Genomic DNA, 26,945 nt, shown 5'->3' with positions numbered 1-26,945 from the left:
GGGGCTTAGTTGAAACCCCCCACCTAGCACGTGTTCAGAACAGAGAGAGGAAGTCACCTTCCACTTGGAGCCCTCCCTATGTTAGCAGAAGGAAAAGACTCAGAAGTCTTATTGGGCACCAAAGCGGGCACCAGTATTTCTCAGACCAGTTCAAGGCATTTTCCTGCCCCCCCCATCTCCTGACACTGAACACTTGTGTGCCACACTCATGATTCTAAAATCACCCCGTTTCTGGCCTTTGCCCCTCACTTTCTGCTCTGAGCAGAGAAAGCAAAAGGTCCCTCTGACCAGGCACCTCAGAAGCACCCAGGGACACCCAGGAAGCTTTGGAGAATGGAGACGAGAAGGCTCCAAGTGGCCCGCCCCCTCTGCCGCCATCCGAGCCTGGAGGGAGCTCGGGAGAGATGCTGCTCTGTGTTCGCCCCTTACTTTACTCTGCTCACTGGTCCTCCCTCCCAGCCCTAACCTGTAAATGATGTATACATGTCACTGCAACAAGATGGGGAGGCCCCTGGCACAGGCCTCTCCCTTCCTGAGCTAAATGGTGCCAGGCCTAGGGAGTACAGGGTAGTGGCCTATGCGTCCAGGAGGCTGGAGTGTCCTCTGGCCTTACTGGGTTTAGAGGAGAAGTAGAAGCCGATGGCAGAGTAGGAGAAGAACCTTCTCACCTTGAAGCCCCTTCCACCTTCGTGCTCCCTTCCAGCTATGGAACAGGCCCCCACCCACCCCAGCTGCTAAGAGTTTAGTGTCACAGTGTGAGTAGAGGGGAGAAGACACATCCCCAGCCTGGTAGCTGAGAGTTCTCGGCCTCCCCTACCTCACCAGGTTCTCACGCCTCCACAGCCAGAGGCAACCCTTCCCCGGGACAAAAAGGAAACCGGGCGGGCATATTACTTGAGGAGGAGAAAAAGGGTCTGAAGCCCAGACCACAGTCACAGGGCCGGGCCCTCTGGGGAAGGGAGAGCCCGGGTGGGTGGAACGGGGGTGTTCCTCAGTTGCGATCCCCCAGCAGCTGCAGCACAAAGGTGAAGATATAGATGATGTCTGTGTAGATCTGCAGGGCGCCTGTGATGTAGTCCTCCGGGCTGATGGTGTGCTTCCGGTTCCCCAGGACCAGCTGTGTGTCGTAAGCTAGGAACTGCGGGGCGGAAGCCAGAAGTGAGCACCAGGAGCGCAGTGTCCAGAGCTCATTTCTGGTCAGCAGAGCTGACTGCGGAGCCTGTGGCCACACAGTGTACTCAGGGACTCGTTAACGAGCTGCATAACACATGCTCTCTACCCTCCAGCAGTTCACTATTTAGAGACGGAGACAGACCCCCCCCATCAGCTCTAACCTCAGGCAACGTGAATAAGAGACGTGGGCATGCCCAGAAAATCACGGAATGTATCAACAGCAGACAGCGGAAACACTGTCCATGGTCCCATTCCAAGCCACCTAAACGCAGTCAGTCCCCGCAGCCCCCTCCATCCCCTAAGCTCGCCTTTCTAAAGCGGGGCAAGGACTGACTTACCAGGGTGAAACAAATGGCCCCCAGCGCAGCATAGACCATGTGAAGCCAGTATATCTGGGAAGGAATGGAAGGGGATGGGGTTAGAAATCTGCACAAAGCTGAGCCGAGCGAGCAGGCCTGGGGACCCAGCTAACCCCTGGGATTTGAGCTTCACCGTGGGAGATCCAGGAAGGCAGCTCTCTGTGCCCTTCTAATTCCTGGAAGAAATTAAGAGCGAGGGCACAGTGGGTATTCTGGCGCGTGCTTCTAATCCTTATATTTGGAAGGCCGAGACAGGAGGATCACAAGCTCATGGCCAGCCTCAGCAACTCAGTGAGGCCCTCAGCAATTTATTGAGACTCTGTTTCAAACTAAAATAATAAAGTAGGGATGAGGATGTAGCACAGAGGTAGATGTCCCAAGGTTCAAGTCCCAGTGAGACAGACACACACAGACGTGCACACACACACAGAATGATGATATATTTGGCAGAAAAAGCAAAGGCCATCCTAAATTGACCATAAAAACCAATCTACTGGATATGGCAGCACATACCTACAATCCCAGCCACTCAGGAGGCTAAGGCAGGAGTATTAAAAGTTCAAGGCCAGCCTCAGAAAACTAGCAAGACGCTGTCTCAAAAAAATTTAAAGGGCTGGGATATAGCTCAGTGAGAGCACACCTGGATTCAATCCAGTACTGCCAAAAAATAAGAAACCAGCCAGGTGTGGTGGCGCATGCTCGTAATCCCAGCATTCAGGAGGCTGAGACTGGAGGATCGCGATTCACGGACAGCCTCAGCTACTTAGTGAGGCCCTCTGCAACTTAGTGAGACCCTGTTTCAAACATAAAGAATAAAAAATAGGGCAGAGGGTGCAGCTCGGAGGTCAAATGCCCGTGGGTTCCATCCCCAAACCCGCAAAAAAAAAAAAAAAAATAGCATCTTTTAGCCAAACCAATCTCCCAAGCTAGTTGAGGTGGGGAAGAGATAGCAGGAAGTGGTAGCACTGAGGGGCAGACCCACACGTGCTAGCTGAAGAGTCCCAGCATCTTTCCCCTGTCAGCGGCATCACTCAGCAGACACACAGCCCATCCAGGGACAGACAAACTAAAAGAAGGGCCACAAGGAGCCAGACCTGAGGACATGTGCCTATAATCCCTGCTACCTAAGAGGCTGAATCAGGAAGATCACAAGTTCCAGGCCAGCCTGGGCAATTTAATGAGACCCTATCTCAAAATATAAAAATAAACAGAGATAGGGATATAGCTCAGTGGTAGAAGGTTCCTGGGTTCAATCCCCAGTACTTCCAAAAAAGAAAAAAGAAAAACAGAAGGGCTACAGAGGAAGCCCCCATCACCCTGATGTGCATCAGAATTGGGGGCACCCACAGGGCAGCCCTGCTTGCCACTCCTCCAGGTGCCTGTCCTCAGCAGGGCAGGGCCAGCCCGTGGTGAGCTGGCTGCAGCTCGGTTCTCACCCTCCCCCCGCCTAGGGACCCTGTGCCCTCCTTCCACTCACTGCAATCAAAGAAGGAATCAGCTCCAGTGATCCCAAAGCCTTTCTACCCAGGTCCATTTCAGTCCTCGGGTTCCCTCCCACTCTGACCCCCAGAACTTGGTCTCAGCTGTCAGAGCTGATCCACCGCTTCCCAGGAACTCGTAGGTCAGGGTTCCAGGTGCCATGCCTTCCAGGGCCATTTGTTTCCCGAGACTGACTGCACCCTAACCCCAAAGGATGGCACTACCATGTAGACATCTCTGCTGCCAGTAGAGGGGTTCCGGGGATCCAAGCCTGCCCAGAGGCCCTGCTACACCCTCTACGGGAAGTCTGTAATGAGTCCTGGTTTCAGTGACCCCGGCCCTCATGCAATGCTCACATATTTGAAGGCCAGCACGATGCTAGTGACAATCCCAGTCACCATCAGCACAATTCCCAGGACACAGAAGAGGCCTGTACACGAAGTGAAGTCCACCTGCCCAGAAGAGAGAATGAAGCACCTGTCAGGCAACTGCAACAACTAGCAGCCTGGCCAGCTGGCCCTGCCCTGCCAGGGCGTCCCAGGGCTGCTTCCTGGAGGCACGGGAGTGCCCAGGATGCGCTAAGGAGGCAAGGAAGCAGCAGATGGGGCGAGGGGATTCAGTCTCCTAGAGAACTTCGTGGTCTATAGGGGCCTGGGCCCTCCCAGGCTTACTCAAGGCCAGACTCAAAGGGCCAGGACTTATAAGCAGGAGGGGTGGGTGGCCAGGGAAGGACCTCCATGCCCTCACCTTGGTCTGAATGCAGAAGATGGTGACAGAAATGGACACCACAGCAGTGATGATCATTGCAATGATGACAGCTTTGGTTTGATACATACTGGGGAGGGGGGGCAAAAAGAGGCCAGAGGCATAAGCCACATATAAATGGCTTCAAACTCACCACTTCCAGAAGGATCCCACCCGAGTCCATCCCTGCAGATGACCGCCCTGCTCCCCCATGACACACGCTGCCCAAGAGTGTAGCGGATTGTCTCTGACTGTACCTGGAAATGGTGCCCGTCATAAAGCCCATGGCAAAAGTCTGAGGAAAGGAGAGAAATAAGAGAAACGTTTCATAACAGCAGGGACTGGGGTGTGCAGCTTGGGGATAGGTTGTTTGCCTGGTATATGCAAAGGCCCTAGGTTCAATCCCCAATGCCACCCCCACAGAAAAGAAAGGGCCCTTGGACATGACCATGGTGGACTGCCAGAGCTGAGGGTAGATGTGACTGAACTGCAAAGAGGCAGGAGAACAAAAGCAGATAGTCAGGACAAAGGGAGGAGACACCCAGAGACATCCTTCCCCTGTGGTGTCTCCAGCCCAGCCCTGGACAGCCCCCCCTCGACTTACAAAGAGGGTCAGCAGGATGATGTTCCATGGGAACCGGCGTCTGAGAGGAAAGAGAAGCCCTGGTTACGTGACTTGGGACTCAGGCCTCGGTGGCTCCTTTAGCAGAGGAAATGCCTGGCTCCTGAGCCTGCAGGACCTGGACTGCCCTGGGAGGGGAGGCTGGCATGGCTTCTGGTACCTGCTCAGGTGTTTACACAGCGGCAACATGGGGCCAGAAAGACCTGGGCTTATTTGCAGCTCTTATGCTGACCCCTTCCGGGACTGTGGGAACGTTGTGCATCCTCTCTGAGCCTTGAGTTCTTCCTATTTGGTTTTTTGTCCCCCCCCCCATTGTTTTCTCCTTACTCTTTTTTCTTTACTGTTTGTTAAATGGATCAAATGCTACGTATCTTGCAGGGTTGCTGTGTAAGTGCTAGCTAAATAGACCCCACATGCAGTACTTTGTACACACCTGAACAGTAGCCACCGACGACGACATCACCACCACCACCACCACCATCACCATCACCACCACCACCACCACCACCACCACCACCACCACCACCACCACCAGCATTTCTTGTAAGTTTCGCTCAACTGTCATAAGGAATCTCTTCTCTTCCCCCAATACTTGGTTCCTGTCATTGTTGCCACCTCTCCCCCAAACACACACACATACTGCTGCCCTCCTCCGTGTCTAGGCATTGGAACTCACCGGGGTCCCTGGCAGCAGGCGAGCATCAGGTAGGTGATGATGAAGACGGCACTGGGGAGGAAGCGAAGGGGTGGAGTCTGCAGACCCAGAGCTGCTCCCAGCCCTCCCCCCAGCCTGGGGCTCGCAAAGTGAGGCGAGCTGCTCAGGAGGATGGAGGAACAGGAGTGTCCTAGCCGGCACTGAGAAGCTCTGTAACACAGGGGTCTGGGCCAGGAAGGAGGTTTAGGGAGGCCACAGAGATCACTGGGAGAATCTGTGTGCCACGCAGGGTGCAGGCTGCCCAAGGCCCACCGAGGTCCCCTCCCGGCCACGTGTTAGGCAGTCCTGTCCTCATCGGAGCGCACACAGCCACACTCCCAGCACGGGAGACTGGGAAGGCCCCCTTCAGAAAGCATTCTGATCCCACCCTGGGCAAAGCTGGTCAACTGGAAACTGAAACCGCCAGCCCCTCTCTTCTGTGTATCCCCGAGAGAGCACACACACTCACTAGGACACGTAGTACACAGCCACGTTTCTCCTCACAAACGCGCTGACTGGCTCCCTGTGGAGGGGAAGGAGAGTCAGCTGGCTTGTCTGCCGCCCTGCCCAGCCCCTCCCGGCAGCTCAGCGGGGCCGAGAACTCACACAAAGGTGAAGACAGCAATGATGGCCACCGTGATGAGCAGCTGGACGGAGATAATGGTGTAAACCTGGAACATAGGCCCAGAGTGTTGGACACCATCTAGACACTCAGCCCCCACACCAAGAAGCCCGAGGGAGCGCAGGACCCCGCCCACCGCCCTTCCAGTGGTAGGAGGGGCCTCCTTGTCACTGTGAAGGCTCTGCTGTTCCTTTAGCCCTCAAAGAGCCCTCCCTGCTGCAGCACCAGCCAGGCACCAGTGCAGCCTGACTCAGTGATGCTGCACTTCTTCCTCTGTCCCCCCAGCTGCTCAGTGTACTGCGGCCCTGCCCTGCTGGTGCCCCTGCTCCACGGTTACAGCACAGGTTGCGCGTCTGTCTGCCCTGAGCAGGGTCCTGTGCAGATGTGATGGGGGGCGTGCAGGTCAGGACTGATTATGATCCTTCCTGGCTCCCAGTGGCTTAGTCTTGAGGCAGGACACTTGAGCTCTGCCCGGGTAGGAGATTTTCCCAGACTCACCTTCCCAAAGTCCAGAAGAGAGGCACAAAAGGAAGGGGCACTGGGGTGAGAAGCTGAAGACCGCCTTGAGGAGAGTGTAGGACCGTGGGGAGGGCAGGCAGCCAGCCGGATGTTTGCGTGGGGACCGTGTGCCCCTGCCCGGGGCTGCTATGGCCTGGCCCTCCCGTTCCCGCAGAAGGGCCCCAGGTGTCCCCGCCTCCCAGCCGTCTCACCTTTCGGATGAAGGTGTGTCGGACTTTTCGGTCATCCCACTCTCCCGGCCCAAAGCTGTCGCTCACTGCTCTCTCCTCTCCATCATAGCCAGGGCCTAGGGACAGATCACACGGGACTGACTGAGACCTAGAACATGGCTTCCATCCCAAAGCCTCCCAGCACGGTCTCAAAGTGTTATAACACAAAACCTCCTTTCCCCTGCCAGGGTCCTCTGGATGCCCCAAGTGACCCGGGCAGGCATGGCATCGGGAGGCTTAGGTGAGCCCATTCCATCCACATGCGTCTCCGGAGGGCTCTGCGTGCCCAGCCCATGCCATCGCAGGCCAGCTAGGGAAGACGCCAGGCAGGAACAGGGCTAGGTGGCAGAGCGGCAGCCTCGGGGATGAGGGCCAGAGGAGAGGAGGTAGAACTGCTCGGTGCACATGTGTGTATGCAGGGGAAACGGTCAGGGCCATGGTCTGCGGCACGAGGCAGAGAGGACAGACCTGTGGAGGGCATGCACGACTACACCACCGCTGCATCGAGAGCTGCACCGGGGTCTTGTCCCTGGGCGGTCATGTCCCGGCAGGAGCCAGCCCTACACTTGCCTAGGACTCTGGAGCTGCTGCAGGCCTCCAAATATGCTATGAACGCCTTTGGGAAACGCTGTCAAATTCCACCCAGGAGGGACTGGGCGTAGCTGAGGCACAGCACATACTTACCTTGTAAGAGCCCTGTGTTCTATCCCCAGCTCCACAAAATACAAAATTTAACAATTCCCCCAAGGGAAAGGGCTCGCTGCATTCTAGCCTCACCTGTTTCTGACCTACCCAGATGCTTACAAAGTTGGTTCCCAATGACATTTGGATGTCTGCAAAAAAAAAATCAGACTGTACCTAAAGAATGAGGACTTGTCAGCCCAAGGAAATTAAAAAAAAAAAAAAAAAATCAAGTGCTTTGGATTCCAGAGGCAGCTCCTAAGGAAGCCTGAGTGGATGGCCACAGCTTTGTTGGAGAACACAAACAGCTCCTCAGGGAGCTGCCTGGATGCCATTGCTTCACCCAGCTACCTCCTCCCTTGGCTGAATCAGGGCGCACAGTGGTGGGGTGTCCAGGAGCTGAGGGAAAAGAAGGGCGGTAAGGAAACAGAAAGTGGAAGGTGAGATCTCAGCCAAGAGGGAAGAAGCTAAAGGGGCTGAAGGGAAAAGCAAGCCCGGCGTGGTGGCGCACACCTGTAATGCCAGCTTGGGAGGCTGAGCTAGGAAGGTCACAGGTACAAGACCAAACTTGGCCACTTAGTGAGACCCTGTTTCGAAATAATAAAAATAAAAGGGCTGAGGGTGTAACTCAGAGATAGAATGCACCTGGGTTCAATCCCCAGCACCTCTTTCCAACAAAAAAGAAAAGAGGCTAGGAAAAGGAGCAAGAAGACGTGGCCTTCTCCGCGCCAAGGAGCTTCCCCGGCCCACCCTGCGCCACCGTTTCCAGACTCACCGTAGTTCATGGGCATCGGGTGGATGGGGGGCATAGGCTGAGGGTAGCCAGCAGGATGGCCATAGCCGGGCTGTGGGTAGGCAGGGTAGGCAGGGTACCCGCCTGGCAGGACCGACGGCTGTCCATAGCCCCCGGCAGGTGGCGAGCCTGGGTACAGGGGGTTGCGGTCCTCATACGGAGGTGGAGCAGTGGGATTGGACATGGCCACTCAAGGGCTGAGGGAAACCCCAGCTGCTGGGACCTGCAACAGGAGACAAGCAGAGCAACTGTGAACTTCCCGTCCGCCTCACTCCACCCTGCCTCCACCAGGCTGCCTCGCTCTCTGGGCGAGACCCTCCTGGTTTCCCTCGTGTCACGAGTGGCACTCACTGCCCACAGCCACTCTCCACCTGCCAGCCCCGGCCCTCCTGCCCTCAGGCAGCTTTTCATCCATGGTCCTCTCCTTGTGCGGCTTCCTGGCCACAGAAAAGCAGGAAGAGGGGGTCAGTTAGGTGTCCAGACTCACTGCCAAGCATCAGCGGTGCAGCAGATGAGAAACAGGGCAGCCTAGGAACTCCCTGTTCTTTTTTAAGAAAACCTTCCAGTGTCAGTGGCTCGACAGAAGAAGCTGGCCCTGGCAGAGCCTCCTGGTGAGTCACAGTGCCAGCTGGGACCCTCTCTCTTGGAGGAGGCGGCCCAGCCCCCATGCAGCTGGCCGAGCCAGGCCCCAGGACCGGAGCTGGGCTGGAGCCCAGGCTCTAAGTGGAGAAGGGGAGGAGGAGGAAAACAAGGGCCCTGGTGCCAGAGCTGCCAGGCCCCAGGGGAAGCACACGCTGGTGCAGGCCAAGTCAGCCGAGCCTGGGAGGCCTGAGCCAGTGAGGGCCGGGGGAGCCCCATAGAAGACCAGGCACGAGTCAGGACTTTCTGGCTCCCTCAAATATCAGCCATGGCATGGCAGGCTGCCATATGGCCGCCTGCGTGGGACTCCTCTACTATACTGCCAGGGCCCCAGAGCCCCTTGGAAGGAAAGACACGTATCCGGCCCCAGGGTCCCTGGAGCCTCCGTGATTCCGCTGTCTCCCCCAGGGCAGCACAGGCAGGGAGAGGGGTCAGCAAGGTGTCGGCCACAAGAGCAAAGGATTGCCTTCAGTGGCCGAGAGCCACAGCTGGGACCCCAGAAAGGAGGTGGAAGGGCCCTCTGGGTGGGACAGCCCCAGTGCTTAATTCCAGGTGGAATCAAGTCCCAGACCAGTGAAGATTCCCAGAACCTCAGAACCAGCAGGTTAGCGGCACTGTCAGGGTAGAGCCCGGTACAGTCCTGTATGTCATGCTGTTCTCTCTGTGCCTCCTCTACCAAACAAACGTGTCTGGACCCTGGTGGTCCCCTCGGAGGGGGCAGAGGTGGGGAGGGCTAAGGAGGGGTTCCCTGTGTCCCTGGTAGGAACCCCAACAGAGTCTGAGTCCCCCGGCAGTGCCATCCCTGCCTGGGGTGTCACCAGGACAGCCTTGAGAACCCCACAGGGAGGACACCCCAGATCCAGGTCAGCAGCCACCCCCAGAGCCCCTGCGGGAAGTAGGAGAGCCTTGGCTCCTCTGTGTAAGGCACCCGCACGGTCCAGGGATCAGATAAAGGGCTGTCTGTGTCCTCTTTCTTAGGACAACAGGGGCAAGTCAGAGAAGGGAAAGTGGCTGGGATCAAATGGCAGGGCAGGTCTCTGAGGAAAGTTTTCTCTATCTCTCCAGAGTAGACGGGATAGAAACAGCAAGAACACCCGCTTTTTTTTTTTCTTCTTCAGTACTGGGAATGAAACCCAGGAGCATTGTAACTCCAAGATATACCCCCACTCTTATTTTTTAGTCTTTTTTATTTTTTGAAACAGGGTCTCACTGAGTCGCAAAGGGCCTCACTAAGTAGCTGAGGCTGTCCACGAACCGCGATTCTCTGTCTCTGCCTCCCGAATGCTGGGATTACAAGCCTGCGCCACCACACCCATCTCAAGAATACCCTCTTGATGGTGAGGCACAACGGACAAGCCAGGGTGGCCAGAGGGCTGCGCGGAGCCCTGCAGTGGGTCAGAGCACTAGAGAAACTGGTGTCACAGCATGCAGGGCAGAGTGCTGTGGGCGAAGACATGGCCCTAGGAACTGGTTTGAGGATTTGGGGCTAAAGTCAGGCATGGAGGTGCATGCCTGTAATCCCAGTACTTGGGAGGCTGAGACAGGAGAATTACAGGTTCAAAACCAGCCTCAGCAACTTAGTGAGGTCCTTAACAACTTAGTGAGACACTGTTTCAAAATTTAAAAAAACACAGGCCATGTTGGCACACACTTGTAATCCTAGGACTTGGGAGGCTGAGACAGGAGGACCTGTCTGAGGATGGCCTCAGCAAGCAAGTAGTGAGACTCTCATCAACCTAGCGAGACCCTATTTAAAAATAAAAAGGGCGACCATGGGGCGTGGTGGCGCACACTTGTAATCCCAGCGCTTAGGAGGCTGAGACAGGAGGATTGCACAGGTTCAAAGCCAGTCTCAGCTACTTAGTGAGACCCTGTTTCCAAACAGAGTATAAAGTTAGTCTGGGAGTATAGCCCGGAGGTAGAAAAGCCCCTGGGTTCTACCCCTAGGGCCACCAAAAACAATTAAAAAAAAAAGGGGGGCTGGGGATATAGCTTGGAGATAGAATGCCCTTGGGTTCAATCCTTAGTTCCATAAAATAAACAAATTAATAATAAAAACAGTGCTGGGAATACAGCTCAGAGGTAGAAAGCCCCTGGGTTCAATCCCCAGTAACACACACACACACACACACACACACACACACACACACACAGAGTACTTGGCGATGCAAGGGAAGGAAAGAGCCTTAAGTAGTTGTAATATATGAATCCCTTTAATAGGATAAAAGAGAAACTAGCCCTCTCCCCTCTCCTGAAGCAGGAGGCTTCTCCCTCCGCCCTCCTCCACCTGCACTCTTCTGGCTCCATTAAGCGGATGGTGCCCCATTTGGAGAGGGTGTGCAGGCAGTCACCTTTGGAGTGGGTGTGTCTGTCCGCATGACCCCAGCACCGTGTGTCCACCTGGCACCCACCATCGGAGTGGCGGTACTTATGAGTGGCTAAAAAGGCCCATGAGGCACTAGCAGGAAGTCCTGTGGTCAGAAGCTGTGCCACCAAACCATGATGTCAGCATTTGCTGCGCCTCTGTGAACGGAGGAGGCCAGAGGACCTCTGAGCTCACTGCCAGCTCTAACAGCACACTGTGATCCTGGGAACAGGGCTACCAGACCTGCCCTTTGCTGGGCAACAGCTGCCCCTCCCTCTGCCCAGACCCGGGTGAAGGGTGATTCACAGAGAGGAGGGTCAGCCAGGATATCTGGTCCAGCTCAGCAGGCTGCTGACTCACGGAGCCCCGCACTCCCTCATCGTCCTGCCACGCTTCTGGTTTCAGAGGAATTTGCCAGGAGACCTGCCTGATGGGAACACAGTAGGTCCTGGGGCCTCAGTCATCTGCACCAAAGAAGGCCACTGAGCACCTCACCTCACCATGCTGCAAGGTCTTTACCTAGTACAGCACCTGCCCCAGCTGTAAAGATTAAAAGAAACGCACACAGCCAGGTGAGGTAGCTCATGCTCATAATTCCAACAACTCAGGAGGATTCCAAGTTCAAGGCCAACCCGGGCAACTTAGCAAGACCCTGTCTCAAAATAAAATACAAAGGGCTGGGGATGCAGGTCAGTGGAAGAGCGCTCACCTAGCATGTGGGAGGCCCTGGGTTCAGTCCCCAGTACAGCAGAAAAAGAGAGCGAGCACACACACAGAGCACTTACAAGGATGCCTGACCAGGATCCACAGATACATATTGGCTGTTTTTCAGTTATTCATTGACTCCTTTCAGTAGCCCAGCAGGGTGAATATTGTTATTCTCCATTTACAAGTGAAAACACTGAAGCTTAGGAAAATGAAGTCACCCACCAGGCAAGGGATCAAACTGAGTCCTGCTCAGCGTGTCTACTGGAACCTCTCACCCCTGCTCCCACGGCCTCCAGCCCAAGACCCTCTCGGGACAGCAGAAGGCTTGTGTGACCGTGGCTGCCCCACTGGTCAGTTCTTCGCAATGAGCTCCTGCCCCCTCAGTGGCACGAGGGAGAGGCTGGTCCAGAAACAGAGAGCCCAAGGCCTGAGCTGAGAGACACGCCTGCCCCTCGCCTTCCAGCTAGTCACCCACAGCGTGGGAGGCAGTGGCCTGTCCTTGTCACAGAGCTGGTCACGGGGCCAAGACGCAATCCAGCTACCTGGTGTGCAGCCCTGGGCGCGGGAGAGGAAGCCCCGTGTGTCATGCCGAGGAGGACAATGTCAGGCCTCAGGAGCCTGGCAGCTTCTGTGCCTACCCCAGTGTCTGCCGGCCACCTCCCATCATCAAGGCCTCGGCCAGGGCTGAGGAGGGACAGCCAGGGCCTCCTTTCCTAGCCATGCCTAGGCTTGGCAGCTGGAGAAGAGCAGCAGAGGCGCAGACACGATGGGGATGAGGCCTGAAGTCAGAAGCCGGGTCTGGGTTCTGCTAGAAGCTGCTGGAGGGCCTCACAGTCTCTGTAGGCTGAAAAGGACCTGGACTGTTCCCACTGGAAGCTGAATGTCCCTCAAATATGGGAGGCCATGAAAGCGCGGCTCGCCCGTCGCGTCTGCGGCAGCTTGAATCATCAAGCGTTCTTCACCCCACACCTGTGGTCAAGGCGGGCTCTGCCAGATCCTGGCACTTATGTCCCAGCTTGCTCCTCTCTGAGTGAAACCAGAGCCCCTCCCGACCCAGTCATGGCCATGGCGGTGGCAGAAGGTGTGGGCTCTGGGCCCACACAGCAGGACTTGCTGGTGGCCCTGGTTTTCACAGGCAGTTAGGGAAGCATATCCCCCCCTCCGCCATCCCAGTGGGGTGACCCTGTGCCCCCTGCTGAGGTCAGCCCCACCCCCCCAGCTCTCCCGTGGCATGTGAGGGGTTAAGGTTCTGGAATCTGCAGAGGAGGCTCAGCTACTGGGGTTACAGAGTGAGAGGGGGTGTGTGCTGGAGGGAGGGGCAGAGGAGCAGCTGACTGGTGCAGGCAGCCCGGCCTCCTTGCCAGGAATGGACGCCCAGAGCAGAATGGAAAGAATAGCTCAGAGTGTGCATCTCAGGAAGCCCCACCCAGCAGGCACCACAGTGGGCCTGGCCCGCCCGCCCAGCTCCTTCCTTCCCTTTGCCTGTGCCTCTCCCAGGAAAGCACTGTTCTCCCAACACAACCAAGGCAGAGGCGTGGAAGATACCCAGGAGTGCTCGGGCAAGTGACCAAGAAAGCCCAGAATCAACACCATGCCCCAACTGGCCTGCCCCCACCCCCAGTGTTAGCTAAGAATTAAATAGCTGACTTGAGAATGAATTCTACTGGCATGGGGACTACAATGGACTTAAGAAATCATCTTGTCACTTGACAGACCAGGAAACCTCGAAGCCAAGAAAGTTCCTGCTCCAGCCCTCTCAGTCATGGGTTAGGAACTTCCCTTCCCAGCCCCGCCCACTGTCTGTGAACGCAAGGACTGACGCCGGCACACACGCCCCTGAGGAGGAGTCACAGGCCACCCATTTCCTGAGCCCCGCAGTTGGCTGAGACTGCCAACCTAGAGCTCCCCGTCTCAGGCTCCAAGCCAGCCCACCCAGCCCCCATCTCTAGGATCTCCCTGAGGGAGGCTGCCCTGGGTGGAGGACCCAAGGGAGGACCCTGGGAGGACCCAGGCATAGAAACTCCCCATGACCCTTGTCTCGGGAGGCAGCGTGCGCGGTCATCTCAGAGGCCCCCCACCCCCACATCAGAGTGCAGATAAGAAAAGTGGGATGCCCTGCAGGATGCGGCCACTCCTAGGACACAGCCCACCTCCCTTTGTGTTTCCACAGCCCGGTCTTCTGAGGAAGCCTGATAGCTAATCAGCAGCCCACAGTGGAGAGCTGCAGGTGGCAGGGAGATACAGACCACTTAGAGCGTAAGCACAGTCGGCTCCTAGTAAGCAACCACGGTGTCGCGGAGCCCTGTGGCCCGACTCTGCCAGGACGGAATGGGAATCCAGAGAAAACAGATCCGAGGTGCCAAAGCACGAACCAAGGTCTGAACCCGAGTGGACAGAGTGGACGTCTGATGAACTTCACACCTTGCGCCTTTCGTTCACCAGCTGAAGCACAAGTCCCTGAGGCACCTGGGAAACAGGCCCGCACCTGTGGGCAAGGTGGTAAAGACTGGAAATGAGGCCGAGCATGACTGACGGTGCACACCTGCAATCCCAGTACTTGAGAGACTGAGGCAGGAGGCTCACGGGATGGAGGCCAGCCTCAACTCAGTGAAACCTTCAGCAACTTAGCGAGACCTTACTTCAAAAAATAAAAAGGGCAGCCGGGCGTGGTGGCACACGCTTGTAATCCCCGCGCTTGGGAGGCGGAGACAGGAGGATCGCGCAGGTTCGAAGCCAGCCGTGCGCGCTGGCTTAGGAGACCCTGTTTCTAAATAAAAATATAAAATAGGTCTGGGAGTGTAGCCCGGAGGTAGAAGGGCTTCCAGGAACCCCAGTACCACCAAAAAAATAAATAAATAAATAAAATAAAATAAATAAATAAATAAATAAATAAAAAGGGCTGAGGGTGTAGCTCAGGGATAGAATGCCCCTAGGTTTAATCCTCAGTACCAAAAGAAAATGAAAATGACAGGAGGGAGCTAGGAAAGTGTGCCGTTGATACCCACTCATTTCCCCACTGAGAAGTATCATGCCCGAGCCCTTGGTCAGAAGGCGGCTCCCAGGCCTCTCCTGGACTGACTCCACTGGTGAGTCAGAGGAGACCACGCCCTGCTGCCAGACTCGGCCTTTACGTCTGTAAGATGAGTATCCTGGACTGAAAGATCAAAGTGCACTCCAACACTACCAGTTTCTGATTCTGAATAAACAGCCTGAGAGAAGGCTTCAGGGCCGAATGCTGTGCGCCAGGGAATCCGCACTGGGGCACCACCTACGTGCGGAGGACATCCAGGGGCAGAGGCATGTGGCATGTTCTGGGCATGACGATGGCCATAATTCATCAAACCAGTGCCCTCTGGACCCTCAGCCTGGGGGCTCAATTACCTGCGGAGAAACCCTTTAGCACTGTAAGAAAGAAAGTTCATGGTGGGCATCAAGAGGCCTAACTTCTCTAGCTATGAGGATCCAGGCACAGGACCTCCCTGGCTTCCTGTACCCCAACTCAGCCCGCATATGGGACAGAGGCAGAGACTGGTTTACCAGAACCAGAGAGTACAGATGTGCAATCACCTACCAGGCATCTCCCGGAAGACATTACTGTATGAGTGCAGAAACAGAAATAGCCCTTATCTCCTTCTTGGAAATTCACAGGGCACAATGGCACATTAAGCCCCTGCGAAGCCCTTTACTAAGCAACCCTATTCGACTTTGTTTAACTGGGCACTCCTCCAAACTCCCTTGAGCCTGAAACTCTTCGTTCCAGGCACACCTAATATTCTGTGGGATGCGGATCCAGGCCATAGTACTTTACAGACAGCCCACCCATGCCCTGACTCCTCATACTTCAAAACCCCTGGACTTCTGCCCAGCCTGCCCCTCAGAGTAATCACATTTACAACCAGGCATAGCTGAGCGTGGTGGCTCACGCTTGTAATCCCGGTATTTGGGAGTGAGAGACAGGAGAATCGCAGGTTCGTGGCCAGCCTCATCAACTTAGTGAGGCCCTCTGCAACTTAGTGAGACCCTGTTTTAAAAATAATAAACCAGCTGGGCGTGGTGGCACATGCTTGTAATCCCAGCATTTGGGAGGCTGAGACAGGAGGATCACAGTTCACAGACAGCCTTAGCTACTTAGTGAGGCCCTCTGCAACTCAGTGAGACCCTGTTTCAAAATAAAGAATAAAAAATAGGGCTGGGAGCCGGGCGTGGTGGCGCATGCTTGTAATCCCAGCATTCGGGAGGCTGAGACCGGAGGATCATGGTTCGCGAACAGCCTCAGCTACTTAGTGAGGCCCTCTGCAACTCAGTGAGACCTGGTTTCAAAATAATGAATAAAAAATAGGGCAGGGACTGTAGCTCAGAGGTCGAATGCCCCTGGGTTCCATCCCCAGACCCGCAAAAAAATATATATATATATAAAAAAATAGGGCTGGGGGTGTGGCTCAGAGGTAGAATGCCCCTGGGTTCAATCCCCAGTACCACAAAAAATATAAAATAAAATAAAAAATAAGCCATACATGGTGGTACACACTTATAATCTCAGTACTTAGGAGGTTGAACAGGAGGATTGCAGGTTCAAAGCCAGCCTCAGCAATTTAGTGAGAGCCTGGCTCCAAATAGTAAAATGAGGAGTTGGGGATACAGCTTGGAGGCAGAATGCCTGAGTTCAATTCCCATCACACACACACACACACACACACACACACACACACACACACACACACACGGCTAGGAGTACAGCTCAGAGGTAGCATGCCCCTGAGTTCAACCCCTAGTGCCATCGAAAATAAGAAAGGAAGGAAGGAAGGGAGGGAGGAAAAGAAGACCAGGCATGTGCCCTCACTCTCAGCTTAGCACCAGGATCCTCTGGAGGGCCTTCCCTCCAACCCCAGATCCAGGCAGCTGTTACAGTAGCCTCCATGATAGGGGTTTACCTCCATGGTGTGGAGAAAATCTCCAGCCAGCAGACAACCAGGAAACTGGTGTCTCCTGACATCCCACTGTGTAATGGGAAAGTACAGATAGATGATTAAAGAAGTGAGGACTATTATTATCTTCTTCTCTGACAGTATACTGGATGCCCTTTAGGTACTGGCTGCTATGGCTGGTGGGCTTCTGGATATCATTTCTATTTCAAAACAAGACCTAGGTTTTGACCCAGAATCTTAAGACTGGAACATGTCAGGTGTGGTGGCATATACCTGTAACCCTAGTACTTGGGAGGCTGGTACAGGAGGATTGCAGGTTCGAGGACAGCCTCAGCAAGTAGTAAGACTCTCAGCAACATAGTGAGACCCTATTTCAAAACAAAATAAATAAAGGGTGTATTCATTCGAGTCACCCCTCCATGCCAGTCTGGTATGGAGCTGTACCTATCCTCTTGTATTTCTATCTTTTAATAAACTTCTTTAAATCTTAAAATAAATAAATAAATAATTGGACTGGGGGGTGTAGGTTGGAGGTTGAATGCCCCTGGGTTCAACTCCCAGTACCACAAAGAAAAAAGGAGAGAGAGACAGACTGGAAGATTCTGGGAAGGTCAGCCCTTCCACAGTTCCCTCACAGAATCCTGTGGAAGGCCCATCGCAGGGTTAGCCATGTTCTTAGCATAATTTCTCTCCAGAGACCTGTATGAGCCTTTGCCCTGTAGTCCTCCCAGCTTGGCGCTCTTGTGTGTCCCTTCTCTGGGGCTTCTGGGCTGGGGCTGCTCTTTCTGAAGAAGTTTGGGGGTTGGAGGTACTCTGAGCTGGACAACTTCTGTCTCTGCCCCCACAAACGCCATTCCCAGGAGGAGGCTGCGGCGAGGTGGCTATTACCCCAGCTCCCGACGTGAGGTTCTCCCAGCGCCTATGGTATAACCCATCATTACCTCTGACGTGCCCGTTTTTTACTAGAGAGGCCCTGAGGTCATGGCACAAGAAGACAGAGGAAGTCAGGGCCCGGACGCAGTCGCCTCACCGCTTCATTCTAAGCTGTAAACTAAGGCCCGCGAGGTGGTGCACGCTTGTAATCCCAGTACTTGGGAGACTGAGACAGGAGGATCACAGGTTCAAAGCCAGCCTTGGCAACTTAGTGAGGCTCTCAGCAACCTACTGAGACCCTGTTTCCAAGTAAATTTTAAGAATCGGGCTAGGGGTGTAGCTTGGAGATAGAATGCCTCTGAGTTCAACTTCCAGTACCAAAATATTAATAATAGTAATAACAATAGTAATAAGCTGTAAACCGTGACTCGGGGTCCTCATGACTGGAGGAGAGACAGGGAGTGCAGGCAGGGAAGGAGCAAGTATGGCTCCCCTTTTGCCCCAGACAGCAGCCCCTGGAAGCACCTAGTTCTGCCGCCACCACTGGCCAGGCCGTGGGCACCAGCTCTGAAACCAAAGCTCACCAGCGAGATGAATATTTCAGAGCCCCAGAGAACTGGACACCCGACGGCCCTTCCATGGCATCTGGCTCTGCCACTTACTTACCCAGGCCCAGGATGGAGGCCGGGGGACGAGACCTGGGGAGCCACAAGACCAGCAGCCCCTCCCCCTCCGCTGGCTTCTTCCCCGCTTGCTATTTTGCTTCTGCTTTCCCTTTCCCCACTCACTGTTTTGTTTTTACTCTCATCCAAAGAGGCCCGGAGGAGGATGGTAATTCCTGAACCCAGCCCAGGGGGCAGTGGCTGAAAGCAGCGCAGGCGTCAGTTATGGTGGTGGGTGGCTACTTCCCCGGCAAGGGCCAAGGACACTGCCCATCGGCTTCCACCGCAGCTCTGAACCGGGACCTCGCCTGCCCCCACCACGAAACGCTCACCTGTCTACACGGGGCCTGGCGGCGCCAGGGCAAGGAGGGGCCGCCTGGGCTGGCTGCCTCGCTCTTCCCACCCGCGGAGGCCGCGACAGCCCCGAGGCACTACGGGGGCGCTCGGGCGGGCGTGGTGGGCGCGCCCTGCGACGGCCGCCCCGTCGTGGCCGGCTCGGCGGCTCCCACGCCGCGCGGGCTGACCAGGCGCCCGCGCCTTCCGAGGCGCACGGGGAGGCTGACCTCCAGGCGCCGGAGGAAGATCCGCTCCGCGGCGCGGCCCCCGGCTGGCTCCAGAGCCGCCAGGCTGCTCGCACCCCGAGAAACTTTGGGGCCCGGGACAGCGCGGCCCCGGCCCCGCCTCGGCCGCCCCGGCCCCACCTCGGCCGCCCCGGCCCAGCCCCGGCCGCCCGGCCCCGCTTGCCTGCGCCGATCCGGGCGTGCGTCGCGGGTCTCGGCGCTGGAGCCCGGCGGGCGGCTGGGCTGGGCTCCGGCTCCCGCCCCGCCCGCGGGCCGCCCCGGGGAGGGGCGTCGGGGCGCCGCCAGGGGGCGCTGGGCCGGGGCCCCGAGATCCGGGCGGCGGCGCAGCTCCCAGGCGAGCCCGCCCTGGGGAGGGACGGTCCGGAGGCACCTCGAGTTCAGAGAGAAACTTTCCACCCCTCCCACCTCCCAGGGAGAAAGAAGCGCCGGCTTCGACGCCTTCTCTGCCTGTCTATATATCTTACTTGTTTTTCCAGAATGGCTCATATTGTGAAGTAGTTTTTATTACTGCTTTTGTGGTTTGTTTCTTTTGTTTGCGGTATTAGGGATCAAACTCAGGCAAGCGCCCCGCCGCTGAGCTACGTCCCCGTCTTTCTCCCCTCCCTCCTTTCGTTTCTTTTCTTCTTCTTTTTCTTTTTTAATAGGGTCTCGCTAAATTGCCCAGGCTGGCCTCGAACTTGCAATTCTCCTGCCTCCGCCTCCCCGTGGTTGGGATAACAGGCATGCGCCACAAAGTCGTCTTCTTTCGTTTCCGCAGGGTTCTCCTGGCTGTTCTCAGAACTGAGAACATTTCCCTCCTGGCCACCTGTGCAGCTGGCACTATTAGCCTGAGCCTCCATGCCTGGCTCACTGCTTTTTGTTTTATGTATTTTATCGCGCACACCTGTAATCTCAGTACTTAGGCCGAGACAGGAAGATCAAAGGTTCGCAGCCTGCCTCAGCAATTTATTGAAGCGTTCAGCAACCTACCAAGAACTGTTTCCAAATTAAAAAAAAAAAAAAAAAATAGGACCCAGGGTCTAGCTCAAAGGTAGAATGTTCCTTGGTTTAATTCCCAGCACCACTAAAAAAAAAAAAAAAAGAAAAAAGAAAAGAAAAGAAAATGAAAAATGACCATGAACATCTTTCTTTTCACTTACCTTCAAAAACACAATTTTAGCCAGGCATGGTGGTGCACACCTGTAATCCCCAGCTTTTAGGAAACAGGCAGGAGGATTGCAAGTGTGAGGCCAGCCTCCACAACTTAGTGAGACCCTGTCTTAAAATGAAAAATAAAAGCTAGGTGTGCTGGCACACATCTGTAATCCCAGTACTTGGGAGGCTGAGACTGGAGGATCACAGGTTTGAGGCCAACTTCAGCAATTTAGTGAGAACCTGTCTCAAAATAGAAATGAAATAGTGCTGCCCACAGGAAGGAAGGAAGGAAGGAAGGAAGGAAGGAAGGAAGGGTGGGAAGGACAAAAGGAGAGAGGGCTGGGGCTGTAGCTCAGTGGTAGAACACCCTGGGTTCAATCCCCAATTCCAAAGAAAAAAATTAATTTCCTACTAGAGATCATTGGTTTCCCATTTTTATATTGTTGTAAGCCAGTCTAGGATGAACATCTTTGACAAGTCCATGCTTTTAAACTAAATGCACTTTTTTTTTGTGGCTGGAACACAGAGGCATTTGACCTTCAAGCTACACCCCCTGCCCAATTTTTTATTCTTTTTTTTTTTTGAAGCCGGGTCTCACTGAGTTGCAGAGGGCCTCACTGAGTAGCTGAGGCTGTCCGCGAACCGCGATCCTCTGGTCTCAGCCTCCCAAATGCTGGGATTACAAGTGTGCGCCACCATGCCCGGCTTTATTCTTTATTTTGAAACAGGGTCTCACTAAGTTGCAGAGGGCCTCACTAAGTAGCTGAGGCTGTCTGTGAACCGCGATCCTCGGGTCTCACCCTCCCGAATGCTGGGATGACAAGCGTGCCCACCGCACCCGGCTGCATTTTTTCCTTTCTTCCTTTTTTCCTTTTTCTTTTTCTGCGTGTGTGCACTGAGGAATTGAACTCAGGAGCATTCTATCTCTGGGCTATGCCCCAGCTCCCCCTTTTTTGAAAGAGTCTTACTCAGTTGCTGAGATTCTCCCTACTTGCTGAAGCTGTCCTCAAATGTGTGATTCTCCTGTCTCAACCTCCCAAGTACTGCGATTACAAGTGTGTGTCACTACACCCAGCTTAATGCACTTTTGAAATTTAAAACCTCATATATGCAAACATAGAGGTGGGACTTGGGCTCTCTGCTTGGAATTACTGTGCATGACTTAAGGGTGGGTAACACGTTCAGTTAGGTTGTGTAATCGCATCAAATGTACCTCATCACTGACTGGACCATATAATCTCAGGGACCGCCATCACTGGACGATGTGCTTTTATGGGACCATCCTCCTCTGTGAGGTCACTCTTTGACCTTGTCATGTGGCACACCACTGTACTTCAACCTGGAAAGCGGGTATTAGTCTTAAACCCTACACTGAAGTGTGCATTCCTACTTTTAGTGCACAATGCTGGGCTGGGCACTTCCCACCCGTGTCTCGGGTCTCACTGCTGAGAAATGCAGCAGCAGGGGCAGGACACACCTGAGGGAACAGGTGTGGAGAGGTGAAATGTCACCAGAGCTTGGGAGGGCGCCGGGGTGGGGAGGTCACAGAGCCCACGTGCCTTCCTTTTCGCCGGAAGCTGCTGGGTGGTGGCCCCTGTGCTCAAAGCGCTTATCTCCAGCTAAACGCTACAGATCGGCACCCCAAATGTCTCTCGCAGCCTGTTGACATTTCCCTTTTTGAATGGACAGGGATTGATTGGACAAAGCTCAGCTAGAAATTAAGAGCGAGCGCCGGGCGCGGTGGGCACGCTTGTCATCCCCGCGCTCGGGAGGCGGAGACAGGAGGATCGCACAGGTTCGAAGCCAGCCGTGCTGGCTTAAGAGACCCTGTTTCCAAATAAAAAATATAAAATAGGTCTGAGAGTGTAGCCCGGAAGTAGAAGGCCCCTGGATTCCATCCCCAGTACCACAAAAAAAAAAAAAAAAAAAAAAAGAAATGAAGACAGCTAAAACTACCCAGCACCTCCGGCCACCTAATCCTCAGGCAGTTCTATGTGCATTATCCCCGGTGGCCAGCCCAGAGTTTTTGTAGAGCAAGATTTAGGGAGGGACCTATGGATTTATCTGGAAGCTTGTTTGCATAGTAAGCATAAATGAAAGCCATGTGCTAACTAGTAAGCAAGATTGACAGATTATAGCCCAGTGTGCTGGCCACACCTGTAATCCCAGTACTCGGGAGGCTGGGACAACAGGATCGAAGGTTCAGGCCAGTAGTAACTTGGGAGACCCAGTTTCAAATGGAAGATGAAAAGGGCTGGGAGCCGGCGTGGCAGCACACACCTGTAATCCCAGTAGTGAGGGATTAGATGGGAAGAAGGCAGGTTCAACGCCAGCTTCAGCAACTGGGAGACTGTTGTGAAATGAAAAGTAAAAAGGGCTGTGGGGTATAGCTTGGAGGTAGAATGTCTCTAGGTTTGATTCCTAGTACAAAAAAAAAAAAAAGGAAGAAGCACAAAAGAAAAAGAAAGGGCTGAGAGTATAACTCAGAAGTAAAATGCTCATGGATTCAATCCCAGCACCACCAAAAAATAAATAAATAAGTAAAAAAATTAACAGATTATACGTTTCATACCAATTAAGATAGAGATTTATTTTTTTTTAATTTTTTTTTTTTTTGGTTGTACTGGGGTTCCTGGAAGCCCTTCTACCTCCGGGCTACACTCCCAGACCTGTTTTTACATTTTTTATTTGGAAACAGGGTCTCTTAAGCCAGCACACGCGCCTGGCTTCGAACCAGGGCGATCCTCCTGTCTCTACCCCCCAAGCGCGGGGATTACAAGCGTGCGCCACCACGCCCGGCCAAGATAGAGATTTATTTTTAAAGTGACCCCACACACTTATAATCCCAGTACCTGGGAGGCTGAGAAAGAAAGATTGCAGGTTCAAGGCCAATACACAGTGATTTAGCAAACCCTGCTTAAAATAACAAACTTTTTTATTTTTATTTTTTGGTGATACTGGGGTTCCTGGAAACACTTCTACACTTCTACCTCCGGACTACACTCCCAGACCCATTTTATATTTTTATTTGAAAACAGGGTCTCTTAAGCCAGCAAGGCTGGCTTCGAACCAGCCTGATCCTCCTGTCTCTGCCTCCCAAGCATGGGGATTATAAGTGTGCACCACCACGCCCGGCCTAAAATAACAAACTCGAGGTGGAGATGGTGCAGACCGTAATCCCAGTACTTGGGAGACAAAGACGGGTGGATCTCAGGTTCACAGCCAGCCTCAGCAATTTAGTAAGGCCCTGTGCAACTTATACCCTGTTTCAAAATAAAAAGAATGCTAGGGATGTAGTTCAGAGGTAGAGTGTTCCTGGGTTCAATCCCCAGTACAATCCCACAAATAAATAAATAAATAAATAAATAAATAAATAAATAAATAAATAAATAAATAAAACTTTTGAGAGGGCTGGGGACCTGTAATCCCAGTACTTGGGAGGCTGATTCAGGAGAATTATAAATTCGAAACCAGCCTCAGCAATTTAGCAAGATCTTGTTCCAAAAATAAATAGGGCTGGGTGAATAGCCTGAAGGTAGACTGCCCTTGAGTTCAACCCCTAGTACTACCAAAAAAAAAAAAAAAAAAAAAAAAGCTGGGCGTGGTGGCACATGCTTGTAATCCCAGCATTTGGGAGGCTGAGACAGGAGGATCCTGGTTCAAGGACAGCCTCAGCTATTTCATAAGGCCCTTTGCAACTCAGTTTCAAAAGAAAGAATAAAAAAAATAGGGCTGGAGTGTAGCTCAGAGGTAGAATGCCTCGGTTCCATCCCCAGCACTGCAAAGAAGAAGAAGAAGAAGAAGAAGAAGAAGAAGAAGAAGAAGAAGAAGAAGAAGAAGAGGAGGAGGAGGAGGAGGAGGAGGAGGAGGAGGAGGAGGAGGAGGAGGAGGAGGAGGGTCACACACACATATCATATACGTTTATTGTATAGATCAGTATACTTTAAGCTGGAGTTTCATAGAGGAAGTGGTGGACACAATAGTGGGCTCGCTCCCCAACCACCCAACCCTACACTGTACTTCCAGTTCCACAGGCTGTAGACCTTGCCTCCCCATATTGGCTCACCAGAGCACGCACATGCTCGATTTCGGTCTCCTGCTCGCTGGAGGAATGGAGCCCCTGGGAACTGCACAGCCCCCCCGAGCCCAGGCGCCCCTGGGCTGCCCCTTCATGCTCTTTCTGCTTGGACCCTCTCAGTCTGTTCCTGCTGCCACGACAAAAACACTGTCAGAGATGGAGATGAGGCCCAGTAGTAGAGCATGTGCTTGGCATGCACAAGGCACTGGGTTCAATTTTAAGAACCACAAAGAAAACTTGCACTGGGGAATATATAAGCAATATAAATTTGTTTCTCATAGTTCTGGAGGTTGAGAAATCTAAGATCAAATTGCTAGCATGTGGGTGATCCTCTGCTTCATAGATGGCGCCTTTAGGCAGCATCCTCACATGGCAGAAGAAAGAGGCAGCCAGGCTCCTATAAGCCTCCTTCCTTCCTTCCTTCCTTCCCTCCTTCCTTCCTTCCTTCCTTCTTTTCTCAGCACTGGGGATTGAACCCAGAACCTCACACATCCTGGCAAGTGTTCTACCACTGGGCTACACCATTCATGTTTGCATTTGAGAAGGAGCCTTACTAAGTTGCACAGGTTGGCCTTGAACTTGTGATCCTCCTGCCTCAGCCTCCTGAGAAGCTGGGCCAAGCCTCTTTAATAAAGGCACATCTCCCCATGGCCTGATCACCTCTGAAAGGCCTCCCTCTAGAAATCATTACATTCAGATTTACATGCCAACCTGTGCATCCTGAGGGGACACCAACATTCAGAACACAGCAGGCCACTTCTCCAGAAAGCACACGCCCCTTTCTAGACCAGCCAGGATGGTCTCCAGGGAGATTCGTTTTCCACGAAAGGACACATAGACAAGTCCCACATGAGCCTTGCTCCTTTACCTGAGCCTGTTTTCTGACCATGGGATAAAAAATAACACCTGCTGTACCTGACCTGGAGCAAAGTTCTTGGCTCACAGCAGGCGTTTATAATTTTTTGAAGGGGGTACTAAGGGCTGAACTCAGACGCATTCTACCTCCCAGTTACACACTCAGCCCTATTTTATTTTTATTTTTGAAGCAGGGTCTTGCTAGGTTAGTAGAGTCTCACTACTTGCTGAGGTTGTCCTCAAACCTGCAATCTTCCTGTCTCAGCCTCCCAAGTACTGGGATTTCAGGCGTATGCCACCACACTTGGGTCATAACAGACATTTAATTAATTAATTAGTTATTTTTGTGGTGCTGAGGATGGAACCCAAGGACTTTCTATCTCTGGGCTATACTCCCAGACCTATTTTATATTTTATTTAGAAAGAGAGTCTCAGTTGCTGAGAGCCTCACTAAGTAGCTGTGGCTGGCTTCAAACCAGCACAATCCTCCTATTTCGGCCTCCCAAGTACTAGAATTATAAGCATGCGCCACCATGCCCTGCATAACAGACATTTAATAATGATATCCTTTCCTGGGAGGAGAGGGGCAGGTTTGCCTAACATGCATGAAGCCCCAGGTTTCATCCCCAGCACAGCAAAAAACAAAAAATAAATCATGTCCTCTTATCTGGAAGCCCCTTAGCGGACTGTTAATTAAGCCTCAACTACCTACCAGGCAGACAGCAATTTCCTGGCTCTGGAGATAACTAAGTTGAAGTACCCAGCTGCAGCTCTAAAAACTTGCTGTCTGGGGTCTGGGAGTAGAGCTCAGTAGTACTCCCCTGGCCTAGCATGCACAAAGCCCTGAGTGCAATCCCCGCTCTGCCCAAAAAAGGAAGGGAACATTTTCAGTTTAAGCTACCCTCACACTATCTCAAAACAAAAGGGAAATCGTTACTGTTGTGGATTCACTATGAGTCCTTTTTCTCAGCCTAATATAGAAGTAAAGAACCAGAGAAACCTGAATGCACTGCTAAAGTAGGATTTATTAAGGTGGCAGGAAGGCACCTCACACACAGAGAAGAATGGGACGGAGTGCTCAAGGGAGACATTCTCTTCTCCTGGACCCCAGAGTCCTATATATGGATTTAAGCTTCTTTATCTTATGGGAATGGGTTGTGAGAAGAAGCTAACCTGTCATAACAAGATGGAAGCCGGGCGTGGTGGCACACACTTGTAATCCCAGCATTTGGAAGGCTGAGACAGGAGGATCACGGTTCACGGCCAGCCTCAGCTACTTACTGAGGCCCTTTGCAACTCAATGAGACCCTGTTTCAAAATAAAGAGTGAAAAAAATAGGGCTGGGGGTGTAGCTCAAAGGTAGAATGCCCTTGGGTACCATCCCCAGTACTGAAAAGGGAAAAAAATCAAGATGGAGAACAGGCTGGCCTCAGGATATGTCTTTCTCAGACATTTGGATAAACATCACAGGGTACTTTCTGAGTCCAAACTACCAGAGACTGGAACAGAAATGACTAGGCAGGAAATGGCCTATTCAAGGCCACCATCTTTAAAAGATGCAGGATGCCCAGTTACATTGGAACTTCAGGTCAACAACAAACAAATAATGATTTTATATGCATATGTCCCACAAATTCCTCCCATAGCTGCTTGATTACCTAAACTTGAATGGGCTACTTATATCACTACAGTCTCAAAGAAGTTACTTTTTATCAAAGCAACTTTTGGAAATACTTCCACTAAAAATTTAAAAAGAAAGTATTCATTGTTTATCTGAAATTCAGATTCACCTGGTGTTTGGTATTCACTGCAGATTCGCTGCAGGTGTTTGGTATTTCTCTGGCAGCCTTATCCCTGGAGCAAAAGTCAAGTCAAGTCTAGTCTGTGGCAGCAGGAAGGGGCAGGGAGAAAAAGGGCTGGGCCCTGTTTATTTTGGGCATGGAGGAGCTGAGGGTAAGGATAGGCAGATGGGAAGCTGGAAAGTGAGCCCTGATGGAACCTGGAGGGAGTGAGTAGGGCAGACTTAGCGGAGGGGTGCCAAAGAACTATCTCTGATGCTCTGCCCCCTCCAGCCCAGGGGCTCTACAAACTTCTCATAGCTGCCTGATGAAACGGGCAATTTCTCACTACATTCTCAAAGAAGTTTGCTTTTATTGGAAGACTTGATATTTACTGAATTGAGGCAGTTAACCCAGCCTGGAGTAAATATGCTACTTTTTCCCCAGTGAGG

At 53.2% G+C, this 26,945-nt stretch overlaps 2 protein-coding genes across 4 annotated transcripts in view; one reads left to right on the top strand and one right to left on the bottom strand.

Moving 5' to 3' along the window:
- The window catches only part of PNKD (PNKD metallo-beta-lactamase domain containing), a gene marked incomplete at both ends in the record, with an annotated part of 81,896 nt that overhangs the window by 3,506 nt on the left and 51,445 nt on the right, over positions 1–26,945 (top strand). The gene's annotated exons all lie outside the window — the stretch shown is intronic.
- TMBIM1 (transmembrane BAX inhibitor motif containing 1) lies at positions 940–8,079 on the bottom strand (the record flags this gene model as incomplete). Of its 3 annotated transcripts, none has more annotated exons than XM_080688928.1 (11): positions 940–1,138; positions 1,512–1,565; positions 3,368–3,463; positions 3,759–3,846; positions 4,013–4,050; positions 4,360–4,399; positions 5,054–5,104; positions 5,541–5,594; positions 5,678–5,742; positions 6,404–6,498; positions 7,863–8,079. In XM_080688928.1, 11 exons carry the CDS (start codon positions 8,077–8,079, stop codon positions 992–994), a joined length of 945 nt encoding a protein of 314 aa, XP_080545054.1. In that variant the 3' UTR covers positions 940–991. The 3 variants fall into 3 exon arrangements, with proteins under 3 accessions (XP_080545054.1, XP_080545053.1, XP_080545055.1); XM_080688927.1 differs by having other exon boundaries at positions 6,404–6,519; positions 7,878–8,079; XM_080688929.1 differs by having other exon boundaries at positions 7,878–8,079.

This window comes from Muscardinus avellanarius (genome assembly GCF_963383645.1).
Source record: "Muscardinus avellanarius genome assembly, chromosome: 2".
NCBI lineage: Eukaryota > Metazoa > Chordata > Mammalia > Rodentia > Gliridae > Muscardinus > Muscardinus avellanarius.
The sequence above is the reverse complement of the archived record's forward strand: the minus strand, read 5'-3'. Positions and strand labels throughout refer to the sequence as shown.